General features: G+C 36.6%; 5 protein-coding genes across 7 annotated transcripts; 3 read left to right on the forward strand and 2 right to left on the reverse strand.

Annotated features, from left to right (window-relative positions):
* The first annotated feature begins 431 nt into the window (after window positions 1-431).
* Window positions 432-3,071, forward strand: LOC107482628 (N6-mAMP deaminase). Of its 3 annotated transcripts, none has more exons than XM_016103151.3 (10): window positions 432-600; window positions 695-765; window positions 1,163-1,254; window positions 1,327-1,386; window positions 1,465-1,760; window positions 1,877-1,946; window positions 2,032-2,145; window positions 2,237-2,303; window positions 2,498-2,602; window positions 2,788-3,071. In XM_016103151.3, exons 1-10 carry the CDS (start codon window positions 524-526, stop codon window positions 2,949-2,951), a joined length of 1,116 nt encoding a protein of 371 aa, XP_015958637.1. In that variant the 5' UTR covers window positions 432-523; the 3' UTR covers window positions 2,952-3,071. The 3 variants fall into 3 exon arrangements, with proteins under 3 accessions (XP_015958637.1, XP_015958638.1, XP_052115911.1); XM_016103152.3 differs by having other exon boundaries at window positions 2,797-3,071; XM_052259951.1 differs by having other exon boundaries at window positions 500-604.
* Window positions 3,072-4,327: 1,256 nt separating this feature from the next.
* On the forward strand, window positions 4,328-12,219 carry LOC107482627 (phospholipase A I). The gene is made up of 18 exons (XM_016103148.3): window positions 4,328-5,197; window positions 5,599-5,746; window positions 6,016-6,094; window positions 6,187-6,340; window positions 6,425-6,631; window positions 6,717-6,962; window positions 7,048-7,210; window positions 7,293-7,553; window positions 7,649-7,770; window positions 7,974-8,135; window positions 8,287-8,479; window positions 8,574-8,710; window positions 9,198-9,336; window positions 9,521-9,724; window positions 9,823-10,291; window positions 10,376-10,592; window positions 10,681-10,770; window positions 11,204-12,219. The coding sequence occupies exons 1-18, from the start codon at window positions 4,685-4,687 to the stop codon at window positions 11,648-11,650; spliced, it is 3,951 nt and encodes a 1,316-aa protein (XP_015958634.1). The 5' UTR covers window positions 4,328-4,684; the 3' UTR covers window positions 11,651-12,219.
* Window positions 12,220-13,083: 864 nt separating this feature from the next.
* LOC107482537 (uncharacterized) lies at window positions 13,084-13,832 on the forward strand. The gene has a single exon (XM_016103074.3). The coding sequence runs from the start codon at window positions 13,196-13,198 to the stop codon at window positions 13,535-13,537; it is 342 nt and encodes a 113-aa protein (XP_015958560.1). The 5' UTR covers window positions 13,084-13,195; the 3' UTR covers window positions 13,538-13,832.
* Window positions 13,833-13,967: 135 nt separating this feature from the next.
* On the reverse strand, window positions 13,968-15,843 carry LOC107482593 (probable serine/threonine-protein kinase PBL23). Its single transcript, XM_016103118.3, has 5 exons — window positions 15,702-15,843; window positions 15,283-15,458; window positions 15,001-15,190; window positions 14,515-14,903; window positions 13,968-14,413 (listed from the first exon to the last, which is right to left on the reverse strand). The coding sequence occupies exons 1-5, from the start codon at window positions 15,841-15,843 to the stop codon at window positions 14,123-14,125; spliced, it is 1,188 nt and encodes a 395-aa protein (XP_015958604.1). The 3' UTR covers window positions 13,968-14,122.
* Window positions 15,844-16,945: 1,102 nt separating this feature from the next.
* Window positions 16,946-18,698, reverse strand: LOC107482624 (pentatricopeptide repeat-containing protein At1g61870, mitochondrial). Its single transcript, XM_016103145.3, has one exon. It carries the CDS (start codon window positions 18,587-18,589, stop codon window positions 17,378-17,380), a length of 1,212 nt encoding a protein of 403 aa, XP_015958631.1. The 5' UTR covers window positions 18,590-18,698; the 3' UTR covers window positions 16,946-17,377.
* Window positions 18,699-18,719: the final 21 nt, after the last annotated feature.

Raw genomic sequence — 18,719 nt, forward strand, 5'->3', positions numbered from 1 at the left:
TTCATGTAATAAGAAATGGAGTTACTCAATTTTACTTATTTTTATTATAATTATATCACAAAACTAAAAAAACTCAATTTTTATTACTTTATTTATTTATAATGATTATAATAATTTATAATTTTTAATTATATGAAAATAAAAATTCTAAACTCATTGATATAAAATTCAATCTAATAATTAAATAAATAAAATTAAATTAAATATTTTAATATTAAAAATATAAATTAAGAATTATTAAATAATAATTAAACTATTTGTATTACTAAGATTTGAAGCAGGCGTTAAGAAGAAAGAATAAGAAAATAAATGGTAATTACTGATTAGGCTAAAGATATATAGTTACAAGAGTTTATTAGTAGTGGGTGTTAGCTGTTAATTAGTACTGATGCTTTTCTATAAATATATATAGTGTTAGCCCCTGTTTCAATATACATATTACTCCATCTCTTTCTGCACTTTCATTTATTATTCTCCCCATTCTTGTTTTTACTGTGAGATTCATTAATTAACAAACAAGAACATGGAGTGGTGGGTGTCAATGCCAAAGGTGGAGTTGCATGCTCATCTCAATGGATCCATTAGAGACTCCACACTCCTGTATGTATACGAAGAAAATCTCATGTCCTAAACAGATCATCATTATCCTTTTATTTAATTTTTTTATTATTATCTATATTCATTTATTTTGCAGAGAACTCACAAAGGCCTTAGGTGAAAAGGGTGTTATAAATTTCTCTCAAGTGGAGCATATCATCATGAAGTGTATGTATATATATATATACATATATATATAATTAATAACCTTTTATTATTATTATTGTTTATCTTTTTGGCTCCTAAAAGACAAGCACAACCTCTTTATGTTCCTACTTGATTTTGATTCTTGATGCATTGTGTGTAAGCCTTTTAGCTCAATTTTGTTGACAAGAGCATCCATAGTGAGAGACAAAAAGGCATATCTCCAAGTTAGTTATTAACATTCTTGCATGTTGCATTATTGGAATCTATTTTAAATTATTTATCTTTCAAGAGGAAAATTAAAACATGACATGACAACTTAACTGCTTTCATTTTTGTGCTTTTTGTGTCCCTTTTTTTGTTCCCTGAAAATTCAGTTTTTTAATTATTAATTATGATATGCCTTTGTACACACAAACAGATAATCGCTCCGTTAAAGAAGTATTCCAGTTATTTGACCTCATACGCATTCTTACCACCGATCATGCTATTCTTACAAGAATCACCAGAGAGGTATATATATTTGTATTCCATATAAAAATGATAAGATACTGATTTATGAATGTTTTGAAAAAAAAAAAATAGGTGATTGAAGATTTTGCGTCAGAGAATGTGGTGTACTTGGAGTTAAGAACTACTCCAAAGGTAATTAAAATAACTTAATTTCAGTTATTGATATTAATTAATTTTGGTAACTGAAAATGTTTTGTTGATTCTTTGCAGAGGAATGATGCCATAGGAATGACCAAAGGTTCCTATTTTGAGGCAGTATTAGAAGGTCTAAGGTCGGTTACTTCGGTAGATGTGAATTTTATTCCACACGATAAAGAAGATTCTAGAACTCTTTTCAGTCCTAACAATGGAAGTTCTAGAAAAAGAATATATGTTAGGCTTTTGTTGAGCATTGATCGGAGGGAGACAACGGAAGCAGCCATGGAAACCGTCAAGCTTGCACTAGAAATGAAGCAGTTTGGCGTCGTCGGAATCGACCTCTCCGGAAATCCACTTGTTGGTGACTGGTAATTGATAGCTGAGAGTTATTAGATGACAATTTAGTCGAATTATTTAACGACTCTCAACTATTAATTTTATACATAGGAGTGATGTATTTAAAATTTGTATTTTTTATTTTTAGGAATACTTATTTGCCGGCACTAAAATTCGCTCGCAATCAAGGCCTTTATGTATCTCTTCATTGTGGCGAGGTGAGCTTCACTCTTGAAGATCATAATTGTGATTCCTTAAGTTTTAACTGTTATATTCACCTGCAATGTATGCTTTTGTTTTTAGATACCGAATCCTAAGGAGATTCACCAGATGCTTGATTTTAAGCCTGAGAGAATTGGCCATGCAATTTGCTTCGAAAAGGAACACTGGGAAATCCTCAAGTCTTCCAAGATTCCGGTAGTTACGACTTTGGAAAAACCTTTTATTTTCTTCTGTATAGCATATTGCCACTATGAAGATTATTATTGTCTTGAATTTTTTTATTCAGGTTGAAATCTGTCTGACGTCAAACATTAGGACATTGACGGTTCGATCAATACAAGTTCACCATTTTGGTAGGTGGTTAGTGAACCATGAAATTTTTTATATAATAAGATGAAAATTAATATATAGTTCACTTTATATAAAGTTAATAATTGATAATTATTAAATAATTTGATAAATTTAACTAAATTATCATATTACTGCTTTTAATTATCAACTTTCTTAATATAAAATTATGTTGCAATTAACATATATAATGATGCAGTTGGTTTGTACAAGACAAAACATCCCGTAGTCCTCTGCACCGATGACTCCGGCGTGTTTTCCACCTGTCTCTCGAAGGAATATAAGATTGCTGCCGATGCATTCGGTAGGTTATTAATAAAAATTTAGGTGCAGTTAACTTCATTGAAGTTGTAAATGAGAATTGTTAAATAACAATTTAATTAAATTGTCAAATTATTTAACAACTCTCAAGTTATTAATTTCAGATAAAGTTATCTTTGACTTTATTTTTTTTTTTTTAATTATTCTTTGATAACTTGCATGTGCAAGTCTTTACAGGGCTGGGAAAGAGGGAATCCTTTGAATTATCAAGAAATGCTGTGGAGTTAATATTTGCAGAGAGGCAAGTTAAGGAAGATTTAACAAAATATTTCGATTCAGTTGCAAAAACTATGGGAGTCTATAAGAATAAAATCCATTCTTATGAATTATAGGTTAATACAATTACCATGATTTAGTTATTCTGACGTAGATATTAAAATTAGTCCTTTACGATAATAAATTAATGATTCATTGTTAAAGTGATCACTATTCAATCATGTCATTAGAGATAAGATATATTCTGGCAATATCTTTTTTTGTCATGATTTTGATGTAGATTTGATGTTTTTGCTAACATATATTGGGCCTAAAGAAGGGCCAACCTTTGTGGATTGGGCCGTCAAAAACATATCATGAGCATGAACGGAAAAAAAATCCCAGCCCAAAAAAGAAGAAAAAAGAATCTAATACAACCACTATAGTTATATTTTCAGTAAAATGATTATTATAATGTTATATTTATTTTTCCTGTATCAAAGTTAATCATGAAATACATTTATGTTGAGAATGAAAGATGGAGAACCCAGACCATAAAACAGCATAGCCACAGCCAAACGTGGATTATTAATGAATAGCATTTCTTTCTCAATTGTTTCTTTGGAATGTGGAAAGAAAATTAAAGGGTTTAACTATAGGAAATAGATACTCTCCATTTTTTTTTGTCATTAAAGAGAATAAAGTGTAATCTCTCAATTTTAATTCTACAAATGGAATTTATTGAATAAGAATATTAATAAAGAAGCAATATTTAAGGTTTCACACGGCTAAATAAATGGTTAAACTAACATTGAAGAAGACAATCATAAATTGATCACAACCCTTCCCTTCTTTTTGTCAACGAATTCAGTGCAAGTTTTATGATACTTATATTATTGTAATCATATTCCAAAATCATATAACATGTAATATATTCATAATTTTTCTTTTTGAAAAATTTTACCAAGGTGGTCAAAGTCTTCATTCACAATTTAGAACATTATGCAGCTTCAATTGGAAAATCGAGATTATTAAACGTTAATCATAGTTTGTGATCAACCTAATTCAAATTGAGATTCTCTAAATTATTCTTTTTATTAAAAAGAAAAAATTCAACCAATGTCGGTGGATGGTGGCCAATGAGTCAAAGACGGAAACCATGGCTGCATCCTTTAAATATGTCAATCTACCTAAATCACTAAAAACACAATATCATTCTAATCACATCAGATTAGTCAAATATAATTATTTTTTAGGTAGTATAATTTTATATACTCTGTTAATTTACCAAAAAAAAAAAAAACTTCAAAATCCCATAATATTTTTACAAGTGGGATAACAGTATAACACCCTTTTTCTTTTAAATCTCGACTTTGATAAATTGACATTAAAAAACTTGATCGCCTTAATAATAAGCTTATTTAACTTAGATTATTTGGAGTTGAATAATTATATTTAAATTTTAATTTAGATATATATATATATAGACTCTAAATTAATTTTGCAATAACGATATGATGATTTGGACAACATTAGCACAATTTCTGAATTTCATATAAGCAAAGTAAATACGACGCCGCCGTCTACTTCAAACAAAGAAAACGACAACGCGTTTACCGTCGTCTTCTTTCTTCTTCTTCCTCCTCCTCGATCTCCGTCTAAACCTTACAAAGCTTGCAGTTTCTATATCTTCACATTTCCACAGTAATAGCTTCGATCGCATTCGCACTTCGAATCCCAGTTCAATCTCCGAGTCCCTGCTTCCTGATTTCACTCCATTCGATTCATTCTCGGTTCTTCAGGGAGCGTGATCCTTGGCAGAACCTGAATGTCGATACTTCGATGACACCATAGCTGAAGATTCGGCACAATGTCTTGGGGATTGGGGTGGAAGAGGCCCTCCGAGATCTTCCACCTCACTCTCAACTACGGCACCGACGATCTGCGAGAAGCTCTCAATCGCACGTCATCTGCGTCGGCTTCTTCACTGATCCCGCAGGAGCAGGAGCTAGGGTTCCGTATCGAGCTGGAATGGTCGGCGTCGGAGGATGAGGATCAGACGGCGCTCAAGCTTCAGTCGCAGCTAATGGTGGCTCTGCCGTTGCCGCAGGACACCGTGGTTGTGGAGCTGAGGCCGAAGGAGCACGACGATGGCGTGAATTTGAACATGGAGGTTTTGAAGAGGAGGGAACCGCTCAGGGCCATCACGATGAGCAAGGCTGTTGCCTCGGGGCAGCATAGCGATGGCACCAGTGTTCTGATTCGGCTTCTGCGGTCAAATTTGGCCTCCTCTGCGCCGCCAGCGGTGGCCGAGGGGGTTGCTGGATGTGGCGACCATTGGAGTAGTGTATCGGTGCTTAGTCTCTGCGGCTGTGGTTTGTCGGTGAGCTTTTGTATTTTTTGTGGAATGAATTTTTGCAACCTATGTGATATTGTGTAAGAGAAAATTCAGTTGTAGCTTTTCTTTGGTCGTAAGGTATCGAGTGCTTTGATATTTTTGTGGCTTGTGATTTTGTTTTCCCTGGGATTAAGAAGATATACAGTCCCATCGTATTGTGGACTGGTAACTTCTGACAAGGGAATTTTGTGAACCTGGTAGCTTAAGATGCTAATGTGGTATGGAGGATGATTTCCAAATTGTAGGAATTCTCTATGGAAGACTTGAATTGTGTGATTCTGTTTGTTGCTTCTTTATTTTCCTGGTATTTTAGTTGTGATTCAATTTTTTTGAGTTGGTTGGAAGTTGAACTCACTTGAGTTGGATCAATGCATGCTTTTTCACAGGTGCTTCCAGTACAGCTTACTCAGTTGCCACATCTTGAAAAACTTATTCTTGACAACAACAAACTGACAGTTTTGCCTCCTGATCTTGGTCAGCAGAGAAGCCTAAGAGTGCTCAGAGTTGACAACAACATGCTTATTTCTGTGCCTGGTAAGCTTTCATGTGAGAATTGCCAGTGTGTGTGGGTTGTAAATTCCTAATAAGTATAGCAAGTAATCACGGGGTGACAAGACTAGCATAAAGTAACAAGCCATGCTTCTACTACTGCACTAGATATACTAGATAATTAGATGCTTCTAACTGGGAAAGCGTAGCTTGTACTGTTTACTGTTCAATGTGGCCTCTATGCTGGTTAGATATTTCCTTTAAGTAACTGAGACCTTTGGGTGATGTATCTGATTTTTTAGTTTTTTGAGCAGTTGAACTGAGACAGTGTGTTAAGTTGGAGGAGTTGTCATTGGAACACAACAAGCTAGTTCGACCACTTCTTGACTTCAGGTTTTTGGACATGACCATTTAATATAAAAATACTTTACACTCCTTATATTCTGCAGACCTTATTGTTACCTATGGTTATGAACTTATGACAGGGCTATGGCGGAACTACGGGTGCTCAGGCTATTTGGAAATCCTCTGGAGTTTCTTCCTGAAATTTTGCCCCTCGTCAAACTTCGCCACCTTTCAGTTGCAAATATTAGGATTGTGGCAGATGATAATTTGAGATCAATCAATGTGCAAATAGAGGTGGCTTTTTTTATAACAAATAACTGGACTATTCTCTTGAAACCCTTTGAATATTCAGCTAATGTACTTTTCTGGTCATTGCAGATGGAAAACAATTCGTATTTTGCATCTAGGCATAAACTCAGTGCCTTCTTTTCTCTTATATTCCGTTTTTCTTCTTGTCATCACCCTTTATTAGCCTCTGCACTTGCAAAGATAATGCAAGATGTAGGAAATAGAGTGGTTGTTGGCAAAGATGAGAATGCAGTGAGACAGCTTATTAGCATGATAAGTAGTGACAACCATCATGTGGTATATTTCAATGGTTCTAGACATCAGAATATGTTAATAATATCTTGCCATTTTTGGGATTGTGACCATCCTTATTATATTACAGGTTGAACAAGCCTGCTATGCTCTTTCAGCTCTTGCCTCCGATGTGTCTGTTGCACTGCAGCTGATCAAAGCAGATATCATGCAACCCATTGGAACAGTTATGAAATCTATGGGTCGGGAAGAGGTAATATCTGTATTGCAAGTTGTGGTGAAGTTGGCTTTCGCATCTGATGCTGTAGCTGAGAAGATGTTGAACAAGGATGTTCTGAAATCTTTGAAAAATTTGTGTGCCCATAAAGATCCAGAGGCAAGTTTTCTAGCATCTGGTCATAGCCAGCAGTCTAATGGATTAATTTCACGTCCGTTAATTTTTTATGTTTGTCTTTCTATAGGTACAACGGTTAGCTCTGTTAGCTGTTGGCAACTTGGCTTTCTGTCCAGAGAATCGTCGTATACTTGTTACTTCTGAGAGCTTGCGAGAATTTCTCTTACGACTGACTGTTGCAGTTGAGCCACGTGTTTATAAAGCTGCTGCTCGTGCTTTGGCAATTCTTGGTCTGTCTCTATGATGTATCTGTGTTTTCCCAAAAGTTTTATGTGATTATTGGGCAGCTCTTTTAATTTTATGCCTTTGTAGGAGAAAATGAGAATCTGCGACGTGCAATAAGAGGGAGACAAGTGCCGAAGCAAGGACTCCGCATACTCTCAATGGATGGAGGGGGGATGAAAGGTCTGGCAACTGTGAAAATGCTTAAGGAAATTGAAAGGGGAACTGGAAAACAAATACATGAGTTGTTTGATTTAATATGTGGCACATCAACGGGTGGAATGCTGGCTGTTGCCCTTGGGATTAAGTTGATGACTTTGGAACAATGTGAAGATATATACAAAAATCTTGGTGAGGATGCTCCTTAGGACTCTCATGAATATTACATATTGATCTATAAATTCCCCTTCAATATTAAGTGAAATATTGACTGGCATTTGAACCAGGGAAGGTTGTTTTTGCTGAACCTGTGCCCAAGGATAATGAAGCTGCTACCTGGAAAGAAAAGTTAGATCAACTATATAAGAGTTCATCACAGAGTTTTAGAGTCGTTGTTCATGGATCAAAAGTATGTATGCCATCTTCTCTTGTTATATTCAACGTATGCTTTTGTAACTTCCTCTATTTTTTCTCAATAGCACATGTATCTTGGAAATTCTGAGATGACATGGTATAGTTTAGGATTAAGTTTTATGCTTTCCATTATCGGTTTGTTATATTCTTTAGAAAAAAGATATTGTAAAATTTGAATTATGAATTATTATTTTGCAGCACAGTGCCGAACAGTTTGAGAGTCTATTGAAAGAATTGTGTGATGATGAGGATGGGGATCTAATGATAGATTCTGCTGTAAAAAATGTGCCAAAAGTTTTTGTTGTATCAACCCTGGTGAGCGTCATGCCTGGACAGCCCTTCATATTCCGCAATTATCAGGTGGGAGGCTAATATTTTTTTCTTTTCCATGGTTTTGCTGGATGATCATAAAATTACAGCTTGTTCATGTATGTTTTACTAATATATTATTTCTCACTCTCTCTCACCATAAACATTCGTGTACATATACAATTTTATTATCTGAATGCAGTATCCTGCTGGTACACCAGAGGTGGCTCTTACGACATCAGAAAGTTCAGGGGTAACCTTGTTGGCTCCTTCTTCAACAGGTGCACCAGTTGGCTCTAAGCGCAGTGCGTTCATTGGAAGCTGTAAGCATCAAGTGTGGCAGGCTATCAGAGCTTCATCTGCTGCGCCTTATTATCTTGATGATTTTTCAGATGGTACCAACTGCATTGCTATTGTTTACATTCCGTTACAAAAATATTTGTTCCATTATTAACTTTTTAATCTTTTCATCTTGCATCGTGCCTTAAGATATTAATCGCTGGCAAGATGGTGCAATAGTGGCAAACAATCCAACAGTTTTTGCCATACGAGAAGCCCAGCTTCTGTGGCCTGACACAAAAATTGATTGCCTGGTTTCATTAGGGTGTGGTTCTATTCCAACAAAGGTAACTACTCATTTCTGTATGCTAGTTCCACATTCATGTTGTGTAATTATCTAGAAATGTCTTTTATTATTATTATTGTTGTTGTGTTTTTTTGATATAGTTGTCGATTCTTATATCTTGTTTTGAGGTTCTCCTCTCCTTCCATGCCCTTTGTAATGTCATACTCTTCTTTTAAATAACATTACTTCTTTGATTTTATTTTTTATTTTTTTAAATGTCAGGTTACACTGGACTAGTTTGGTCTATGTATTATGGGGGACTGGATTGTCTCATTCGACAATTTAACATTAAAATGTCATGTGAAAATTTTCACCATTAATTAGATCCTTGGGTGTCACCTAAGTTAGGCGCACCTTAGTGAAAACCTACACATTATTAAGGTCATGTGAAAATTTTAACATAGTCTAGTAATATTGAATACAGGAGATATGTGATTGGCTTTGAAGCTCAAGTTAGAATATTATCATATGTATTTTTGCTTTGGTAGGTGCGGAAAGGGGGTTGGCGGTATCTGGATACAGGACAGGTATTGATCGAGAGTGCATGCTCTGTTGAGCGGGTTGAGGAAGTTTTAAGTACACTGCTGCCTATGCTTCCTGAGATACAGTATTTTCGTTTCAATCCTGGTACTTCATTTTTTTCATTGAGGAATTTGAAAAATATTTCTTTTTCTCTTCAGCTATTTCTATTTGAATCAAGTTGCTACAAATTTCTTTTTACCGTTGAAGTGTAACTTTCTTCTCCTTATTTGATAGTGAAGTATCATTATATTCTCAGAAGAAATTTAGTTGTCTGTGCTTTGTCTTGCAGTTGATGAACGTTGTGATATGGAACTTGATGAGACGGATCCAACTGTCTGGATGAAACTGGAGTCTGCAGTTGATGAATATATACAAAAGAATCATCTGGCATTTGAAAATCTCTCTGAGAGATTGATTCTGCCTTTCCAGCATGAAGAGAAGCTTTTCGAGAATATAAGATCTAAAGTATCCAAGACTGGGGAATCAAATGAAGGTATTGTGGTTGACTTGCTTTCTATCATTGCAAGGTTTCACTATTGGTACTGATCTCTCATTTCCGAAATTAAGATTCTTTTCACTTTTCTTTGTCAGCTGCTAGTGGCCCTGCTTTGGGGTGGAGGCGAAATGTACTACTTGTGGAAGCTTTACATAATCCTGATGCAGGAAGATCAGTGCACCATGCTCGAGAGCTTGAGTCATTTTGTGCTCGGAGCGGGATACGATTATCACTCATGCAGGGTTTGTCTCATATTGTAAGGACAGGGTTGACAACAACATTCGCTACTCCATTTGTGTCACCTCTGTTTACAGGAAGCTTCCCTTCAAGTCCACTTGTATATAGTCCTGATATTGGTCAGAGGATTGGACGGATTGATCTGGTTCCACCCTTAAGTTTAGATGGCCCATCAGGGAAAATAGCTTCATCACCTCCAGCGTCTCCCCGAGGACTTAGACAGCTGTCGGCGCCTGTCAAATCATTGCATGAGAGATTGCAGAATTCACCACAATTGGGCGTTATACATTTGGCCCTTCAAAATGACTTAGATGGCTTAATTGTGAGGTATTTGCTTATATATATTTGCTTATATATATTTATATTCAATTAGATGGAAGGTGATGTTGTGAGTGGTGACTATTTGTTCAGTTGGCAAAATGATGTATTCGTGGTGGCTGAACCTGGAGAACATGCGGAGAAATTTCTACAAAGTGTTAAATGCAGTTTGTTATCTACAATGAGGAGCCACCGCAGAAAGGGTGCATCTCTCTTGTCCAATATTTCTACCATATCGGAGTTGGTTGCCTTTAAACCCCATTTCCAAATTGGAGACATTGTCCATAGATACTTAAGCCGCCAAACCATGGTATGTCTTCTTCCCCTTATATTCTTCACAACTTTATTATTCAAATAATTACATGTATTTAAAAGCTGTTTGGTTATCTTCGTTGAAGGTTTTGGAAGATGAACAAGAAATAAGTTCCTACATGTTCCGCAGGACAGTCCCTTCTATGCATTTAACACCTGAGGATGTTCGATGGATGGTATGTGATTACATATTGTACAGATCTGTCTTTCCATCATCTTGGTGTTTTAGAGATTTATAATAGAATCTATGTTTTACTGCTTAAGAAGTTTGGTTATAGTATGATTTTATGATAATATATTACTATCAATGTGAGATATGGTCCGGTTTATTTTACTCAAAACCTTTCTTTTGGCCTCCTTTTTTGTTTTTGTGAGTTTATTTTTTTCAAATAATTGATCTTCTAATTTTGAAACACTGTTTTTGATTGAAGAGAAGCAACAGTGACAACTTCCCTTTTGTTGTAGCATGTAGATGTTCTTAGCATCAATTATAACCAGAATTTTGCTTCCCATATTTGCGGTTTCATGCAGAGATCTTGTTTCATTCAAAGAAATATAATATATGACATTCCTGATTTCATTCTTTAACCGACGCCTTAAATAACCTAGGTTGGAGCTTGGAGGGACAGGATCATCATTTGCACAGGTACATATGGACCCACTCAGGCTCTTATTAAGGCGTTTTTGGACTCTGGTGCAAAAGCGGTCATATGCCCTTCAAATGAACCCCCTGAAAGTCAGTTGGCTACATTTGATGGCACTGGGGAATTGTTTGTGATGGAAAATAATGGCAAGTTCGAAATTGGAGAGGATGAAGCAGATGATGACACTGCACCTGACAGTCCCTTAAGTGACTGGGAAGATAGTGATGCTGAGAAAAATGGTGACCGCACTTTGTCTTTTTGGAATGACGATGAAGTGGAACTGTCTCAATTTGTTTGCCATCTGTATGATTCATTGTTCAGGGAGGGTGCTGGTATCCATCTTGCTTTGGAACATGCTCTCGCCTCGCATAGGAGATTACGGTACGTGTGCCATCTCCCTCACATACAATAACTCTTTCGCCTGAAAAAAGGGAGAGAAAAAACCAAAAAAAAAACACATGTTCTTATAGAATTACAAGGGATGTCCTATTCTGAGGATTTTGAGGGTTGTAGAGGATGTGCATCGTCTATTCTTTACTCCATGAGATAGGGATGTAGTATGTATCATTTTTTCCTTTGTTCTGTTGTTATGGTATTAAGATTTGATCTCAGCTGAATGCGGGGAATCTGATTGCTCCCTGACAAGTTGTTTTGGAGAAATAATTTGTCCCCACCTTAACCATCTTGTCGAATGTGGATGATGGCCTTGTACTGAAATCTGTAAAGTTCACTGTACTGTACTCTAGAGTTAAAAGAGGGTAAAAAATGGTTTAGGAATGGAAGTGTGTGTTTAGATAATTAGATAAAAAGTATTTTTAAGTTTCAGAGAGGTTTTTTTTCGGATTTAAATGCTGGAATTGTATTTTCTGTATAATCTGTGTTCATTGGAGGTACCTTTTTTTTTAGTATATGGAACTTTATACCAAACTACTTGTATTTATATTTTACAAAACAATCCAAGCTGATTGATATTCCTCCGCTTAGGCATGATGGATCAGGATACTAAATTTTACTTTCCTTTGGATTCTATTCAGATTCATGTGATCGAAGAAATATTATAGAATATTAAAAAAAATAAAAATAAAAACGTAAGAAATTGAGGAAGGGCAAATATAACATTTTTCGTTAGCTACTTGTCCACCTGCTGGCAGGAAGAAAAGAAAATGCAATGAGAAGTCAAACTTCCATAATCGTTATTAATTTAAGGTCATTATGTACCTCTTCACTTTAAAAGATATTTTGGGTTCTTGTTATTTTATATTAGTGATCGATTAATATGATTATCTAGTAATGGAGCGAAGATACCAACAGCAATAAAACCAATAGAATTGATACCCAAAATGTTGATGATGATGATGATAACGATGAAAGATGAGCTCTTTTTCCAGTAGCCAAGGCATGAAAGGCGGAGAATAACTTTGACTATGACTTGACAGATTAAGAATAAAGTGAACCACTGAGCGCTCTTATTTTTTTCAAATTTGTCTGTACATTAATTTCAGAGGAATTTATGGAATATACAAAAGAAGAATAAAACCTCTTTCATATGAGGATTATGTATGGTGACCACTAAACCAATAAAATTCCTAGCTACCACTTATCAGTGTCCATGAGAATCATATAAAAAGTTTCAAGGGTTAAAGCACATGCCCTGAAAACATGCTGGTTTTCTTTTTTCGTTGCAGAAACTTGGATATGATGACTGTATCAACTTTTTAATGTCTCCATTATGGAAAATTTCATGCTTTTACTTTTTCATAAAGCACTTCTGTATGCAATATTTATAATATCAAGATCCAAAGGTAAGATGCTCCCACATTGAAAATTAATTAATTGCAGAACCATCACCACACTTTGCTTCATTTAGAAGCCTCACTCACTTTCAAACTATATATCTATGCATTACAAGGAGCAATGCAGAATGAAGTGCAATAACTAACTACCATTCCAAAAGGAAATGGCTTTTCCTGCTCCAGTTGCCATAGGCACAAGGGGCACCATTGGATCTCTAGTGAGGAAGGAAATTGAATACTTCACCAAGTTTGAGTTAGCACAGAAACCTCAGCAACACTTTCTGGACATGAACATGGCTTCTTGCAGAAGCTTTTCCATGCCCAGCAGGTCAAGTCTCTGGGACTTGCTACCAACATGGAAGAGGAAGAAGAGAAAAGGCACAAGTGGTTTCTTCCTCCCCAAAATCTGTTCTGTATCAGAAGTAGCTGATAGCAATCAATTGAACAGAATTTCTGGTTACAGCTACAGGATTCTGAGGAATGACTTCAACAACTTTCACCTCTGAGCCTCTGATTCTCTTAAGAGTTCCTCACTTTCTTATAGTGTGTGGCAATGCAGCATATTCATGTTAACTTCCAAAATTGTGTTGCCAGACTCTGGCAACTTATCTCTTATTACTTTCCATGTTCACTGTTAGATCCTGTGTGTTTTATTTCATGCCTTCAATGTACTGCTAGCTTTACATATTCAAGATTTAATATAAAATCTCAGTGTTCTACAGATAAGAGTAAGCAGAGTGAAAGGATGGGACAGTAAACAATAAAAGAATGGCAGGGTCAATTTTCATTATCAATTTCAAATATCTTGTAATTCGGGAGCTTACATTTTGTATTTTGGATTTCAATAACAGATATTCAAAGGTTGAAATGTAATAGAAACATGAATACTTGGGGGGAACTTAAAAAAGAAAAATTCTGAATCCAATGGATATCCTCATTCAATCCCCATAAAAAAGAAGGAACAGAAAAAAGGACAGCCTAAAATTTTAGTACAGAAACAGAAGCATTCCTAAAGAAGTTCATATTTGTACAGCAACTTCTTCTTTGTTTTCTCAAATGTTATAGTGAATCCTACTTTGTGGTAAATGAAGCTATCCCCTTTGCTCTTCCTTGTTGAATGATTCTGCTGCTCTGAAAGATTCGACATGCCCGCCAGTTTTTACTGCTTCGCCAGCACCATCTTTTTCGTCGGTCTTGGTCGCTGATAGAATTGCTAGAGCCGTTACAACATCGTCCATGTCAGGTCGTTTCTCAGGATCCTCCTGGAGACACATTGCTGCCACTGCAAGTGCTTGAAATAGACCCTTTGCAGGGAACTGGCCATTAAGCAAAGGATCAGCAATTAGACTGAACTGCTTCTTATCCTTGAGAAGAGGTTGTGCCTGCCATATTCAAAACAAGTGCAACCATTAAGCTTCATGTTCCAAGACTCCTAATTAATATTACATGTGATTTTTGAAGAGGAAAATTGCATTTAACATACCCATTCAATCAAGTTTTGCTCCTCAATATCTCTTGTAGTGTCAATTACTCTCCTGCCAGTGATTATTTCCAAGAACACCACACCAAAACTGTAAACATCTGATTTTGTGGTTAGTTGACCACCAGAAGCATATTCTGGTGCACAGTAGCCAAAGGTTCCCATCACCCTAGATGTGATAGTTCCCTGACCATTTGGAGCAATCTTAGCTAGTCCAAAATCGGAAAGTTTTGCATTGAAATCTTCGTCTAATAGTATATTAGATGACTTGAAATCACGATATATAACCGGAGGATCTGCAGAGCTATGCAAATACTCAAGCCCTCTGGCTGCTCCCTCAGCAATTTTCATCCTTGTGTGCCAATCCAAAGGCTTCTTACCCTCGCCTAGGTCTGCGATAATTTAAGTCTTGTCAGTACTGCAACCTATTTGTTCATGTTAAGAGAAAAAGATACAAAATTATGATCTATCTGGTCACACCATACATACCTAGGAGGTGATTTTCCAAGCTTCCTTTGGCCATGTACTCATAGACCAAAACCCTATGTTCATCTTCTGTACAATAACCAACTAGCTGTACAAGGTTTGGATGCTTCACCAAACTTAGCATCAAAACCTCTGCATAAAATTCTCTTGTTCCTTGTGCTCCTTGCCTGTTCAGTTGCTTCATTGCTACATGCTGAACAACAAAATATTCAACATGAGATTCTCAGAACCTGTATTACGCAATTAATTGTAGGCCTGTTTGAGAGAGTGATACATCATACATACCTGATCACATATGTAACCTTTGTAGACAGAACCAAATCCTCCTTCTCCAAGAAGGTTATCAGAATTGAAATTTTCTGTTGCTTCAGCAATTTGATTGTATGTGAACACCTTGATATCATTCTTCACTTCTCCGTATTTTTTAATCTGTTCATTGATTTGTCTATGCTTGCTGCTACCTGCAGTTTCAGTCCATGTAATTTATATATATCAATCTCATTACGCAAAAATTTTCTTCAAAAGCTATCATGGAATAATCTCTCTGGCTTCTGAAATCGAATTCATTAAATACCTTGCAGTATCAATTTATTATAATTATATAATTCCTTTCAAAATTTTCATGAACCACCCCTCTTCTTGATTTTCAAACCTCTAACCTGCTCTTTAATATATTAAACAAGAAGTAAATGCAGATAAAATACCTGTTTTGAGTGACACAGCGGCTGCTAATGATTTGAATGTTATATAGCCTCTGGACATTCTCCGTTTTGCACTCTCTGCCAACGCTTCCCGGTAAGACGGCGATTCGACCTCAGCAGTCTTGCAGCAATTGAGGCAACTCATTTTCTTGAAACCTTATTTGTTGTTAGTGATTGGGTAGGGGTTTTGTTATTTCAAACAGTGAAGAACAAAGTTCTTGATCAACCCAAATAACTAACCAAGCAACCCCCCAGAACCAAATTGCATGCATATGCATGCATGCAATAGGCCTTGGAAGAAAACCAGAATAAGTCTATATTGGCACAACGTTGTGTTTTTTTTTTGGGCAGATTTTGAAACTACAAAACGTTGTGCAAGGTCCAAAGATTTGTCAAAGTTGTTTTATAGTATTTGTGTTTCTGAGGGTGATATGATTTGCTTATTTTAGTTTATGGCATCGAAATGGATTTTCCCTTTGATGGTTAAACTTAGCTGGTTTTTAATTTGTGACATGTATAGGGAGAGATAAAGGTTATATTTTGCATGGTGGATGTGACAAGATACATAGTTGTTCTATTTTGGTTGTGGAAAATGACGTGGACAACCTTAATCACTTCTTTCTCTTCTTCGCTACTTTGACTTATTATACTTGAAACCAGATATTTAGTAAAGTAAAACAATAATTTGAGAAAAAGATGCAACATTAATAATATTCATGCTATCCTTAGTCATTGATCAGAAACGGATGAAATCCATTATTGGAATGTCATGCCTTAAAATGCTACAGACTACAGTTGCATACCCGTTTTTTATGATTTATAAGTTTGAAAAATAGATACCTCTTTCTAATATTGTATAATTTATATATAACTAATAATAAGAGGAAATAAGGGATTAAAGTATCTATCATCTTCAATTATATATTAAGAAAATAACATTGTGAATCGAAGACAGTAACAAATAATTCATATCTTGCATATAGGGAGAAGGGCTTTCGATTAGCTTTGACATTGCGTATAAGATAGGTGGGAGGTGATAAGAAAGACCACTCTTTCGTCTAAGGATGCTTAATATATATTCATTTTGAATCTTTATTTGCAAAATGTTATTTATATCATATTGTGAAGGATTTTACTGAATATATATCACGATTTTATATATGTTTTCAATTATTTGTTTTGCAAGCCATCAACAGCATTTATTGCAAACCTTCATTTAGAGTAAGCAGAGATATAAGATAGTTGGATTCAGTAAACAATTAATATTGAATTACTCGGCAGTAGCACAACACAAGACAACAAGAGTTACCAGCTCTAGCAAACTATTGAGAAAGCTAAAGAATAAAGCAAGCAAACCTCGTGTAGTATACATGTCTGCAAGGGTATCAGGCTATCAGCTTCAAACAAAAAAACTAAGTTTAGAGGGAAACACACGAGAACTTAACTATCTCGGTTACTTTATTACCCAAGCAACCATAGATACCTCCACATACAAAACTTATTTGGCATATTACCAGCAGCTAATGTTAATTTGAGTAAGCAGCCAAGTCTCAGAGGAAATGGTAAAATAAAAAAAATGAAATGGAGCCATCTCTATTGCTTAAGCAAATGTTCTTGCAAGAATCTAATTTTTCCAGGTTTCCTCCAAAAAATGAATCACTTAAGCCAGACCATGCCCCTCATTCCTGAGTCAAACCTGCTTCAATTTCATCCCACTTGTCGCTGCTCGCAGAAAACTTCTCTTTAATCTCCTTAATGAGCTCCTTAGCATCATCAACCTTGGAAACACTAGCAAGCCCATTCACAAGATTCTTCATGGTTGTGAAATTAGGAAACCAGGCTTTGGCCATACTCTCCTTAGCTAAAGACAAAGCAGACTCGAACTTGCCAGCCTCGGATAGGAAGTGAATCAAGGTGAAGTAACAGTCGCTATTTGGAGTATACCCCTTCTTCTTCATCTCCTGGAACAGCCTCTCCCCTTCCTCAACATTCCCTTCCCTACAAAAGCCAAATATCAAATGCATGTAGGTAACTGAATTCGGCTTCCTACCCCTGCAAATCATCCCTTCCATCAGCGCCTTTGCCTCCGCCGACCTCTTCAACTTGCACAAGCTAACAATCCTCACATTGTAAGTACTCAACGAAGGGTGCATCTTATACCTCTCCTCCATCAGCTTCAGTACCTTCCCTACCTCCTCAAACTTCTCCTCCTTGTAGAAACCAGATAGCATAGTCTTCATCGTCGTCGCATTGGGCTTAACCGAATTTCTATCCATCTCATCCAAAACCGAGTACACAGAGCTAGAACTCCCAGATTCACAAAATGCCTTAATCACTAGGTTATAGGTATCAATATTGGGAATAATGGAATAAATCTTCGGGAATTCGAGGTAGATTCGTTTTACCTCCTTGTAGTTTTTCGCGACAATGCAAGCGAAGAGGAGTGAGTTTAGGGATTTCACGGTGCGAGGGACTCGCTGTTCTTCTTCCATTCGATCGAAGGTTCGGATCGCGTCGTCGAGCATGTTTGCCTGGCCGTAGAGGACCATGGCATGGGAAAGAAACCGCCCATTGCGGAGGTCCAATCGGGGTTTAAGGTCTTCCTCGATGAGGCGGCGGAGGCCATCGAGGTGGCCGGCGGCGGAGAGCTTCTTGACGGCTTCTGAGAGAGTAACGCGGTCGAGGTGATTTTCCGGAGTGAGGGATGCGGCGGCGCAGATCTCGAGGACGCGCTCAGGGTTCTTCTCGATCTTGAGGAGGTTGAGAGCGGCGCGGGTCTTCTGCTTCGATGTGAGAGGAGTGGAGGAATCTGGGGAGAGGATGGAGGTGGAGAAGTTGTGGCGATGGTGGTGATGAAGGTGGATGTGGCGGAGGCGAGAAGGTATCGACATGATTGCAGCTGTGGGGGGGTTTAGGTAGGGTTTTTCTGCGCAGAAAATGGAGGGAGTTTCGATGAAGCAGCAGCCAGTGTTTGAAGCTGGAACCAGCAGTGAGTAAACGCTGCGTTTTGATTTGCTAAAA

The sequence above is a fragment of the Arachis duranensis genome, chromosome 4 (assembly GCF_000817695.3).
Source record: "Arachis duranensis cultivar V14167 chromosome 4, aradu.V14167.gnm2.J7QH, whole genome shotgun sequence".
Lineage (NCBI taxonomy): Eukaryota > Viridiplantae > Streptophyta > Magnoliopsida > Fabales > Fabaceae > Arachis > Arachis duranensis.